Here is a 12,288-nt window from a genome sequence, read left to right on the forward strand (position 1 = left end):
CCAAGGCCGGTTTGGCCAGATTGAAAGTCTCGTCAGCCGCCAACAAAGTTAATAACACTTATGAGTACCAATTGAACGAAATAGACCATGAAAATATCTCGTGGAAGGCAGAAACTGATAAATCCGACTATGATGTCGTTAAAATAACGATACCAAAGAACAACAACAATAATTAAACTACAAAACTACAAGCGGCTACATAGTTTTTGTTATTATATATCGATGCAAATGAGTTCTATATATATGTGTAATTAATGACAAAACTATAGATGGCAGCAGTTCCTGCCCCTTTCCTTATACATTCAATCCATATTATGCCAGAACAATTGTAGCTGCATTCACCATCTAACCCGGAACATCATCAGTCAGTCATACCAATGCAAACAATTCGATTCTCCCGTCATTAATGAGTCATCACAAGTCAAGAGTTCCTGCTGCTTCCTCGTCGCTCTCATCATCACTGGACAAGCTTCCGACGTCGCTTAGTTCATCGTCATCATCGTCTGCTCCGTCGTCGTCAACGTTGTCGTCCTCATTAGTGATATTGTGAGCGTATTGCTTAACGTACTGCTTAACCGTCTCCTTGTACTTCGCTTCGTCCTTTGTCATGAGATTGGAGGCTTCAGTGTTTAATGGATCGCTTGGGTTGGCATAACGTAAGAGGTGGGGCAAGAAGTTCTCAAAGATATTCAATAAGCCGAACATCGGCGACCAGGTTTGGTTAATGACATCAAGACACACCGAACCGGAACCTTCGTCTATATTTGGATGGTAGATTTTGTTTGTGAATCCGATAGATGGTGACTTGATCGGGTATTGATCGGGCAATTCCACTCTTATCTTCCAAGTCCCACCTTCGTAAGGGGTATCCGTGGGGCCATGGAAGATAACAAAGAACTGTTGAATGGAGTCGTCAATAAGAGTGACGTCGTGGTCACTCATCATGAGTTCCATCACGTCCTTTTCAATTCTTCTTTTGGGAGAACTCATGGTAGCAATCTCTGAAACAACCGTATTCTATAAGCGCTTAATACCTCAACTAGTCACCGAGGGGAAAGCTGGTATATATGTATTAAAAGTTTCAGGGACAAATTAGTAAATCAAACCTTTGAGTCAGTGTCGTCTACGATATCAAATATTGCTAGACCTAGTAAGAGAGAGTAAATGTGTTACGTTATAATAAAAAGAAGTGGTTACATATTTAATTCCCTAACTACGGATATGGTATTACGTAGTCATCCTGAGGTTCCCCGTGACTTGTAGTCTAATCGGGTCGATTAGTTGCTGGTAAGATGAGTTCCGGGGTAGGGTAGGGAATACAATATGGCGGTATGGAGGTGGCTATGGGGTTTGATTAGTGTTCACGTGAGTGTTATGGATTTCTCACGTGAAGATAACGCAGTGACCCAGACAAGGGCGTGACGGCAGTGAAGTATTGGAATTATGGTAGCGCTTCAACAGCATAATTGCGACTCAAATGACTCAAATGTATAGGAGCAGCCATATCGAGTAATTGCTAAAACATTGAACTATTGGGTAATTAGAATTAATTGTTTATTTGAGCTCCTATACACGTACCTATACACCGAGAAAAGAAGTCGTAAAATCGTAAAAATGGACCAATTTCCATGACAGAAGTCTGTCAGTCAAAGTATTACTTGATGAGCTTAGTCGTAGCCACCTTTAGCTGGCTTTCTGTTCTTCTTAACTACTTCAATTAACCAGTCCATCTTCCAAACTTCTTGACCTTCAGCATAAAGCACACTAGTAGCTGGATGTGTTCCTCTAAACATAAGACCGCCGGGAATGTCGTCTTCAGGAAATGTGACCTCGTGGTGTTCTTCCTCGTCGTGAATATTTACATCAGACAATTCCTTGATGGGCCATTTCTTTGATTTCACAGGAATACCACCCTTGGTAACCACCTGCTTGTACGTGAGATTTCTCAACGGTTGTTTCTTGACCTTATATTTAAGAGTCAAGCGGTACGTGCTATTTTCTGGGAGAATGAAGTGGAGCCTCTGTGGCATATCTTCCATGTCCCTGTCATAAACAAGAGGTTCATCGTGACCTGAGATCAGAAGTCGCATTGAATCTATGCGTACAAGATCATTCTCGAAGTCTGCCAAAAGCTCTTCTCTTGTTTTCTTTGCCATTTTATCGAATTTCGCAGCTGTGGATATGTTTATCTTGTGGAGCTGATGGTTATAAATTCTACATTTTCAACAATTGAGTCTATTAGCCTAGTTTTTATAATAGTTTTACAATACTATAGCAATTCTGAGATTGTGATTTTAGCACATGCAAATTTACCTTTGCTACTTCTGGCCTACTGGAGTAGCCATTAACAAGAGAGCATCCCATCACCAGATTTCAGATGTGCATGTGAAAATTGCATGTGCTTAAGAAACTTACTGAGAACACCATAAACAGTAAGTTTATAGTGAGAAATACGACGCCACCGTCTATTATGACCAAAATCCCTGAACATCGCGAAATTACTCATGTTGGGCTATCCGTTGGGTAAAACTGTTGAACATTTCTTTTATAACCAATTGAACTTATACGACACCTTTACTCTGTTCAGTGATTAGGTAGAGTCATAATTCCACTATGTAGTTAGACTGTAAGTAATACCAGAGCGCGTAGAATTCTGTTTTCTGGTGCTACCAAATACGGAACAAATTGAAAAACTCCGAAGCTGTCATAATCTATGCGCGCGAAGGAAGGCCTTGTGATAGTAGGATAGAAATGGGTGCAAAGAAAGAGGGTTAAGAAGGGGGTACAGGGAATGACAGAGGGGTACACGAGGGGTAGTCTTGAACTTTCGAATATTGAAGAACAGCTGATCATCAAGAATGTTCTATCGCATCTTTGGAGTGTTCTAGATTGTGGACGTGTAAAGTCAGAACCGTATCTGTAATCCAAAAGTAGTAACAAGTTCGATGTTGTGGATTGCAACTCCGTTAAGGACGATTTTTGCTGTGTTAGGACACATCATCATCAAGATCATACAGTATTGTTTGCATAGCGAGCAATTCCGATATGTTTATTTATTAGAATCTAAATATATGCCGTATTAACCTCCTTCTTTCCAAATGCTGGCGGAAAAGGTATAGCCGTCAATGGTGAAAATATCTCATGCATTTGTTATTAACATAGTAAATTGCGCTAACACGCTTTTGAATTAATAATTCTATTAGTTTATCTGGTAGGTGTTAGTTCTTCGACGAAGATTCTAGGCTAGATGAGTCTATTTTTAGCGTTCTTGATTTTTCGGACTCCTACCAGAGTCGAAAGTCATTCACATGTTTCTATACGATTTGTCCGTAGGATCCTTTGTCTATTTCTTGTTTGATCTGAGTCACAATGGCTCGTTTACTTTCATCCAACGTTTCAAGTTCCACTTCAGGCATGTTATGTATGCTCTTAAGCAATGTGACGTGATCATATGACAACTCGTTGAGCACAGGCTGCTTTTTGTTGAGCGTCAACTCTATTAAGTCTGCATTGGTTGTGTTTGAAATCAAACTGAGCTCGACAAGAGCATGAGCCAATTGTGGAAAACGGTCTAATAAGAGTTTGGTCAATTTGGGATTATCCAAACTCATAGACTTTGCCTCTTTCAAGATTTGTAATGCTGTGGTAGAATCGATATTGCTTAGAATGTTTGATATCACTTGTTGTACGTTCTGGTTAGGATGTATTTGCACACCTAAAGGAAGAGGTGGAAGTCTCTCTTTGCTGGAAGAGTCGTAGTCGTTGATAAAAGCGCATTTCAAAAAGCGGCCATTTGGTAGAGTCATGTAGTTCAAGTTTCTTACCGCCGATGCTGCTGTTTCGTTATCACCATAGCTGATGATGGCGTAACCCTTTGATTTACCAGTGAGCTCATCAAATAGCAATTTTAAGTCAAGTACAGGGCCGACTGAGCGGGCTATTTCGAGGACTTGTTCTTCGGTGTAGTCGAAGGGGAACTTCCCTATCGAAACAGAAGTGCTTGAAGAGTCCATGAGAAGAAGTTTATGTGAGTTTGTTCTATGAGTTGAGAAGTAGAGAGCGAGCCTAAGGAGTTAGAGGCTTGGCTAATAAAGTCTGGGAGCTGGGTGTTAATCAAATGATTGATATATATTACCGATATATCAATATAATGTCTTCTGGGGTTTCATGAAAGAAGAGAAGCAGAGATGTTTATTAATGAAGCTGCCAAAAGTTAAGCTCACATTCTCAACTTTCAAAATTCTTCGATATTTAATGTCACAAATATGATGTCGCAAAGTGAGAAGGTGGGAAGAAATGACATACGAGGTACAATACCGAGAAGAGAAGCAGCATGGACAGTGAGAGAGGATGAGGATGAGAAGGAGAAGGAGAAGGAGGACAAAGTAGGAGTGGGTGGGGAGGATGTGGGACATTCTTGGTAGTGGGTTCTATGTAACGAGATTCTTTTTTTTTTAGCCTTGTTGTTATGATGAAGTGGTGAGCTTTTCTCAGAGAAAGCTCAATGATGTTAAGATATTAAATTATAGTGAATGTCGTCTCGTTACGTTTCTTTAGACGTAAGTAATGGGGTTAGTAATGGGGTAAGTAATGGGAGTGAAAACCTGAAAGTCTTACTTTTTTAATATCAAATTCGGCCTCAAGGGGAGTCTATTTACATTTGCAGTGTTATAACCATCGCTTGTCTTGTTTTGTCGTAATTTCTTGTTCTTTAAGCTGTACTGTGAACTGACCTTTATTAATCTCTTAGTACTATTACTATTGTCTCTGCAGTATCTCGATACTCTCAGTGTTCTCACTACTTCTCAGTGTTCTCGGTATTAGCAGTAGTATTAGTACTCTCACAATTTTCACTATTCTCACTCCTTCTCACAACTTATCTATAGGCCACCTCTCACTACTGCCTCACCACTCTCCCTACTCTCCCACTACTCCCTCGCTACTTCCTCACTACTCTCACCATTCTCCCTACTCTCCCACTACTCCCTCGCTACTTCCTCACTACTCTCACCACTCTCCCTACTCTCGCTAACCTCTGTCTGCACACAGCGGGAAAAAAAAGATTTTCAAACTCTTAAGACAATAAACACACGGTAATATCATCTTACAACCGGTTGTACCATAAGATAGACGGCACAAGTGCAAGCCTTAGACACATCATAGAGCACAGAAGCCATATAAATCACATTAGTTCCACCTCCATCATGGACCCCAAGGAAATCAAGTCAACGGTTTCAAACCTTGAGAAGTCGTCAGACGACGCTACGATCCTTAAGTTGTTGAACATCCTCAACGACGGCGTGAAACCTTCAGAGAAGTTGTTAAGAGAAACGAAAGTAGGAGTCGCCGTCAACAAGTTCCGTTCACACAGCAATGGCGAGATTAACTCGTTGGTCAAGAAAATGATCAGAAAATGGAGAGAATCCGTACAGAATGAGAAGAACAGCAAGAAGAAAACGACACCAGGCGCCAGCTCCAACAATCATGGCTCTTCAGCAGAAACAAGTCCTGCAAAGCCCGTAGCTCCAGCGGGCTCAACCCAAAGTAAATTCCACCTGGGCCCTAGAAACCCTAAGACCGACGGCGTCAACACCACATTGTACGATAACTCCACTAGAAATGCATCCATAAGTGCGTTATACACTGCTTTGGCTATCGAGCGTGAAGACGCTCCTAAACACATCCTAACCATCGCAACCGAAATAGAAAGCGAGGTATTCAGAAGTGAGTACCTGGCGGTTAATGACAACTATAGAAATAAACTTAGAACGTTCACTATGAACCTTCGTAATAAGAAGAACCCAGAACTAAGAGAGAGATTACTTACAAGAGCCATTTTGGCAGCCGAGTTTATAAAGATGTCACCTAACGAGATGGCTCCAGAAGCTTTGAAGAAGGAAATCGAGAAATTGCATAAACAGAACTTGTTCGATGCTCAAGGTGCCACCGAGAAGAGAGCAGTGACGGATAGATTCACTTGTGGTAAATGTAAGCACAAGAAGGTGAGTTACTACCAGATGCAAACCAGATCTGCGGATGAACCTTTGACTACATTCTGTACTTGTGAGAATTGTGGTAACAGATGGAAGTTCTCGTGAACAGGGTGGGTCAGTAGCTGATATATGAAAATTTGCTACGAGCTAGATTTATGAGCTTATGTTCTTTGTACTTCTTGTATTTTGTATTTGTACTATATTACTATTATTATTATACATCTATGGTAAGAAAATTTCTTTGTATAGAGAGAATGTAGCACACTATGGCAGAAACGCTGGGCTGTATAGTCATCATTAGAGTGCCTAGTCGCATATCCAGAGTTCGAATTGTATTAGAATTTCCTCAGAACACATTGTACGTTTAGAATGCAACGTTCTTGGTCAAGAACGAGATCAAGTCCACTTTGGTAACGATCTGGACTGGCTTCAAGTCTTCGTCGGTAATGATAGCGTTAGAGTGAGTCTCGAAGAACTTGTTCAACAAACTCAATGGAGTGTCCAAAGAAATAGGTTCGTAAGACTTCTTAGTGAAACCGGACTCCTTGGTGATGGTGAAAGACTTCTCGAAATCATTCAATTTTCTGAAATCAATAACAATGGAAGTAATGGAGTTAGTCAATTGAACCTTCTTGGTGGATAAAGATTTTAAGATTTTGGATAAAGTGATTAAACCAACCAACTTACCACTGGAGCTCAAGACTGGCAATTGGTCGAAACCATTGCTTTGCAATAATTCGAATGTTTTACCAACGGTATCGGATAAAGTGACAGTGACAACTGGGGCCTTACCGGCAACCAAGTCCTTGATTGTCTTGTGAGCCAAGAAGTCGTCAGTCTTGTTAACGGAAGTGCTGTTGTCTTCAACAACGAAACCATTGGTCTTCATCCATTCGTCATCAGCGAACTTAGACAAGTAAGATCTGATAGAGTCAGGGAAGACAACGACAACTACATCATCTTCAGTCAAGTCCTTAGCTACATCCAAAGCAGCTTGCAAAGCAGAACCAGAGGAACCACCAACTAAGATTCCTTCTTCTCTGATAATTCTTCTGGCCAACTTGAAAGACTCAGCATCATCGGTCTTGATCCACTTGTCAACGTACTTTCTGTTCAAGACATCTGGGATGAAATCGTAACCAATACCTTCAACCAAGTAACCTTCAGTGGACTCGTTCAAAGACTCAGGTTGAGCCAAGATAGAACCCTTAGGATCAGCTCCGGTAACCTCAATCTTGGAGTTCTTCTCCTTCAAGTATCTAGAGATACCACTGATGGTTCCACCGGTACCAGCACCAGCTACAAGGTGGGTGACCTTACCGTTGGTCTGTTCCCAGATTTCGAAACCAGTACCGTAGTAGTGAGCGTCTGGGTTGGCGATGTTAGAGTATTGGTCTAAAATAACAGAGTTTGGAATCTCCTTCTCCAACTTCTTGGCAACACCAATGTGAGATTCAGGGGCGTCCCAAGCGGCCTCTGTTGGAGTTCTGATGATCTCAGCACCCAAAGCCTTCAATACAGAGACTTTTTCGTTAGACATCTTTTCTGGCAAGGTGATGATGGTTCTGTAACCTCTGACGGCACCAACGAGGGCTAAACCGATACCGGTGTTACCAGAAGTTGGTTCGATTAAAGTGTAGCCAGGCTTGATTCTGCCTTGCTTTTCGGCCTCTAAGACCATGTTTTTGGCGATTCTGTCCTTGATGGAACCACCAGCATTGAACAATTCGACCTTGGCGTAAACCTTGGCCTTAATCCCGAGCGATTGGGGGATTTTGTTCAATTTGATCAACGGCGTGTTGCCGATGAGGTCGAGGACGTTGTCGTACAAAGGAGGAGGAGCAGCGGAAGCCATTTTCAGGGGAAATTTTTTATGAAATGGCGGTTAATTAGTAGTGAAGTGACTGTTTGAAGCACTGATTAAAACTGTTCCACGAGGGTCGGATTTTCTGGGGCTACTTGCAATTGCGTACTTGTACGAGAAGAGAACAAGACGATCAGATGATACAAATGAGATCCAGAAGATTCAAAAAGTGATGAGAGTGGAAGAACGAAAAGAAAGAAGAAGAAGAAGTGATTAAAGAAAAAAAAAAAAACAGAAGCAGATGAAAAGAATAAATTAATTCATAATTCAGAATAAGAACAATAAGAAAGGAATTAAAAAAAAAATCTACGAGTATACACAATGATGCCCAGTGAGGCTTTACCAGTGAGGCTCCTACGACATCTGATGTGGGTGATGTGTTGTGGTGAGTGATGAGTGGTTATGTAAGTATGTAAGTATGTAAGCATGTATGGGTGTTCATTTAGCGTAAGTATAGTATTATAGTCTAACGTACTACGTGCATGGGGTTCGTAACTCATAACTATTACTGTGTACCAAAAGATGCAGCATCGAGAAGAACTGAGACTGAGTTCCACTAACCGGTAGTGGCAGGGCTCTTATTAACTATTAAAGGAAATCTACTATTAACTACTGAAAAGAAAGTCAATTGTGTGTGCGAAATGGTGAAGGGTTAGACAACGTCACAGTACGAATGACCAGTAGAAAGATGCCACTACAATCTGATATTGCAGGGTTCCTACTATAATGTACTGTTCTGTACTGCATTGCACCGAAATTGTGTAATTGTCAATGATTTATATTACATGGTTAAACCCTCACTCCACTGCCAATGCTAATTTTAATGCTAAGGGAATGTTACCCACACAGTTAAGAGAGAACGAATAGAAAAGAAACAGAAAACACTACTACTACCACTACTGCAAAAAAATGTGCTCGTTTGTTTGTGTGGACTGCCCAGACGATTTTCTTTTTCGTTAGCTCATCTGAAAAATAACTGTGGCGTCAATGAATGCAAAAAGGTTAGTGAGTACTGCAAATATCGAAGAATAGTGAGAGAAGAGAGAAGAGAGTAGAAGTAAGAAGTTAGAGAGAGAGGGAAGAGACAGGAGCAGAAATGAGAAGAAACGACAAGTGGAGGCCTCAAAAAGAAGAAAACGCAAAAGCGAAGAGAAGAAAATACATGATCGATGCAGGAGGAACAGGGCGAGCCGTTGGAAGAGGGGCATCTATGGCATCTATGAGCCGCACAGTGGTGTGGGTGCAAAAAAAAGGATAGGAGGGCAGTACTAAAACAGATTGAATAGGAAGAGGACGACGACGACAACGACGACGACGCAAGAGCATACGATGACTCAATGCTAGAAGATGATTCAATACGAGGAGATGACATAAGTGGTGAGGACGACGGTGTTACTCTCTTATTAGGATATGTAGAGAGCATGCGGTGAAAGAAGTCTCTACAAGCAGCTGAACTTTTGCTTCAGGCAGGAGGCTAAAGTAAATGACAATGGGATAATTAGCAATATGGCATTAAGCAATACAATATTACATACAAGTGATACACACCCATATGTATAAATTTAACATATGGCACATATCATCTCCAGGAAAATCTCAGACACTACGAGACCTTGCTCCACCACATGCGACCACAAGGGACGAACTATCGTTCCAATCAGCTCCTATTCAAATCTAGACAAATAGTGATGTTGACCTACAAATTCTGTAAAGCAAGCAGCGTATATTAATAAGCGCTTGTAAGTCGAGAGACGGACAAACTGCCCTTTACCCTTCCTCGTATACCTCTATAAACATCCTAAAAAGTAAGAATCTTACATTTCACTACATCTAGATCTTCTCCAGGAACACCCTTAGTGAAATCAAATACAGAAAAGACTCCCTTCCTATCCACTGAAAAGATTTTACCTCCATCAGGTGAAAATTTGACTGAAGCCGCTTCAGTAAACCTCTCAGCATTGGATACATCACCTAATAATACCACAACTCTCTTACTACTGCTAGTAGTACTTGTAGTCGATGATCGGAATGAAGGTGTAGAAAGCAAGCACAATCTCCCATCTTTGTCAAGGAAGACAATACCATCCCCTCTCGGCGAAAGTGAGAAAGCATGAATCATCGATCCCACTTCGGTAATTTTCATTACTGTCTCCGCTGATTTAATACTAGTATTTTCTTCATCTTCCATACTAGTGAAACTGTTCTGAATACTATAATTATCGGACGCGTGATGGTGCTTCTTTGAATCTATTAAAGCTCCATCCAATCGTATGATTGTAGGTGGTCTACTTTTGAGAGAGCATGAAGCCACAACAATGGTGTTTGAATAAGTTGCACCAAATTGCAAGTCTGTAATACCTTCATTTGTCATCATTAGTTCATAATCAGCATCGGCTTCTGCCTCTGCAGTCTTCTCGTCGCCATCATTGTCCCCCCTGAACCTTCTGCTCGACTTGTAGGTTATGTCAGACCATATCAAACGTGGTTTCCTATAGTTGTCAGCTGGGTCGTTTGCACTTCTAAGTTTGATCACCAAGTACCTCGATTCCCATGCGGTGCAGCACAACAAATGGGTTGAAGTGGGATTGAAGCGGATGATCTTAATTGGGTCCCTGTAAGGAATCGTGATAGTGATGGGATCAACGGAATGGATGTAACTGTCTTCTGACGACATCAACCGATGTAAAATTATAAACGGCTGTTCTTTTCCTGATACTCTCTCTCTGGCGGTGATACCGCAAGCAATAAGCCCATCATCCGGTGATATAGCAATGCATCTAATGGGGAAATTCGTGATATAAGTATAGACAGGTTGGCCAAACTGATATGGAGACATTCTGTTGACATCAAATACCCTCATAACACCTTTCGTGCCCGAGATTACAAGATAGTTCTTTGACAAATGGCAATGTAAGTGGTCCCATTGCAGAAGCCTCTTTTTTAAGTCAGATTCTTGGTTTGTATTTGAGTTGTCAGTACTAGCGTTGAAGTCGTTCCTTATGACGATTTCACCAGTAGCCGATGTGCTTCCATTGAATTGATTGAGGTTGTTGCTGTTCTCGCCGTATTCTCCTGTAGACTTTCCACTACAAATAAGTTGTGGCTTAATACTAGAATTGTCCACTTCAGTTATGGAAACAACATATTCGAACAACTCCCATTTCTTTTCTGTTATAAGCACAAAACGAGTAATTTCCTTACCCATAGTAAAATCCAAATACGTATGAATACTACTTCCGATGTAGCGAGAGTTCTTCTTTAGCATTGAGCCCAGCTTGAATGGAAGATGTGATAGGTTGAACTTCATATTCTGAGTAGGAAAAGTGGTGAGCTTCCTGTGATGTGGAAAGCACTTACTGAAGTTGTATTCCTTTTCTTCGCTTGAACTTTTCAAAAGTGACTCTTCAAACTGGATATTACTGGCATCCGGACCACTATTATGAGCATTGAAAACGTTATTCTGTGGATCAAACCCGCCGAATTGTGGTGTGTTCCTTTGAGGAGATATGGATGTGGAGTTCTGATACAGCGGCAACGATGAAGATGGCAACTGTAAATCCGATTGTGAGGTAGGTTTAAGTTCCTGTGGACTCCCTACAGACCCGCTGGTAATGGCAATTGGCTGAACCTTGGTGTTGTAAGGAGAAGATGGTTTTTCGGGGACATACTCTTCTTCCTTGGCAAATTTGTAGAACAAAGTGATAAGGTCCATGGACTCCGATTGATACGAGCCGTCTCCATTATTAGTGGCCAGATCCAAAATTCCACCCTTAACACTTTTCTTAGATGATGAGCGTCTTCTTCTGTTGTTAAGACTGCTGGATGTAATCGGCTGTGAAGATATCTGGGCATTTAACTGTTGTATGATCTTATGGAGTTCTCTTAAAGGCTGGACTGGTGCCAACACCATGGGGTCTTCTGTTCCGCAAATTGGACATGACGTAGCATTCAAGGCGAGAAACGCCGATTCGCTGACTAGACAGCCACATTTGAGTATCGAAGCATCGGAAACAATTGGTGGAGGGGTATAGTTGGTACTACCAGAACTGGGGAACCTTAGTAACGACTCAAGGTTTGAGATCTTGATCTTCTCCATGAGAGAATGTTGTATTGAATAATTATAGTCTTTGTATTAAGCGTAATGAGCTGCAAGTCAGCTTTTAGATAATGGAATCAACGACACTATTGATAATTGACGTTATAAAGAATATAATAGTGATAATGATAAGATTAACACTTTAGAAACTCCATGCTTCATAGATAATGGAAAATATATGAGAGGTGAGAGGATGGTAGCGCTGATAGTTGTAGAATATATTGTTTGTACCATATATCTTATAAGGGTAGATATATATATATATATATCTTATCTGAGGATTGCATTAACTGAGGATTGTATTAACTGAAGATTACTTATATGAAGATTGCATT

At 41.0% G+C, this 12,288-nt stretch overlaps 7 protein-coding genes across 7 annotated transcripts; 2 read left to right on the plus strand and 5 right to left on the minus strand. All coding sequences in view use genetic code 12, as the record gives it.

Annotated features, from left to right (window-relative positions):
• Nucleotides 1-295: 295 nt before the first annotated feature.
• On the minus strand, nt 296-1,329 carry UBC8 (E2 ubiquitin-conjugating protein). The gene has a single exon (XM_064919443.1). The coding sequence runs from the start codon at nt 988-990 to the stop codon at nt 415-417; it is 576 nt and encodes a 191-aa protein (XP_064775876.1). The 5' UTR covers nt 991-1,329; the 3' UTR covers nt 296-414.
• A 338-nt stretch (nt 1,330-1,667) lies between these two features.
• On the minus strand, nt 1,668-2,156 carry RJT20DRAFT_133262 (uncharacterized protein; the record flags this gene model as incomplete). Its single annotated transcript, XM_064918208.1, has 1 exon — nt 1,668-2,156. The coding sequence occupies one exon, from the start codon at nt 2,154-2,156 to the stop codon at nt 1,668-1,670; it is 489 nt and encodes a 162-aa protein (XP_064775877.1).
• A 1,158-nt stretch (nt 2,157-3,314) lies between these two features.
• On the minus strand, nt 3,315-4,013 carry RJT20DRAFT_2363 (uncharacterized protein; the record flags this gene model as incomplete). Its single annotated transcript, XM_064919332.1, has 1 exon — nt 3,315-4,013. The coding sequence occupies one exon, from the start codon at nt 4,011-4,013 to the stop codon at nt 3,315-3,317; it is 699 nt and encodes a 232-aa protein (XP_064775878.1).
• Nucleotides 4,014-4,265: 252 nt separating this feature from the next.
• RJT20DRAFT_133264 (uncharacterized protein) lies at nt 4,266-5,032 on the plus strand (the record flags this gene model as incomplete). The annotated part of the gene is made up of 4 exons (XM_064918209.1): nt 4,266-4,391; nt 4,459-4,479; nt 4,558-4,559; nt 4,774-5,032. 4 exons carry the CDS (start codon nt 4,266-4,268, stop codon nt 5,030-5,032), a joined length of 408 nt encoding a protein of 135 aa, XP_064775879.1.
• RJT20DRAFT_26589 (transcription elongation factor DST1) lies at nt 4,815-6,488 on the plus strand. Its single transcript, XM_064919444.1, has one exon. The coding sequence runs from the start codon at nt 5,205-5,207 to the stop codon at nt 6,096-6,098; it is 894 nt and encodes a 297-aa protein (XP_064775880.1). The 5' UTR covers nt 4,815-5,204; the 3' UTR covers nt 6,099-6,488.
• On the minus strand, nt 6,157-8,090 carry CYS4 (cystathionine beta-synthase). Its single transcript, XM_064916556.1, has one exon. It carries the CDS (start codon nt 7,846-7,848, stop codon nt 6,358-6,360), a length of 1,491 nt encoding a protein of 496 aa, XP_064775881.1. The 5' UTR covers nt 7,849-8,090; the 3' UTR covers nt 6,157-6,357.
• A 1,377-nt stretch (nt 8,091-9,467) lies between these two features.
• On the minus strand, nt 9,468-12,066 carry PTR3 (Ptr3p). Its single transcript, XM_064919445.1, has one exon. The coding sequence runs from the start codon at nt 11,951-11,953 to the stop codon at nt 9,656-9,658; it is 2,298 nt and encodes a 765-aa protein (XP_064775882.1). The 5' UTR covers nt 11,954-12,066; the 3' UTR covers nt 9,468-9,655.
• Between the last annotated feature and the right edge of the window lie 222 nt (nt 12,067-12,288).

Source organism: Scheffersomyces xylosifermentans (assembly GCF_036884685.1).
Source record: "Scheffersomyces xylosifermentans strain CBS 12540 chromosome Unknown RJT20scaffold_2, whole genome shotgun sequence".
Classification (NCBI taxonomy): Eukaryota; Fungi; Ascomycota; class Pichiomycetes; order Serinales; family Debaryomycetaceae; genus Scheffersomyces; species Scheffersomyces xylosifermentans.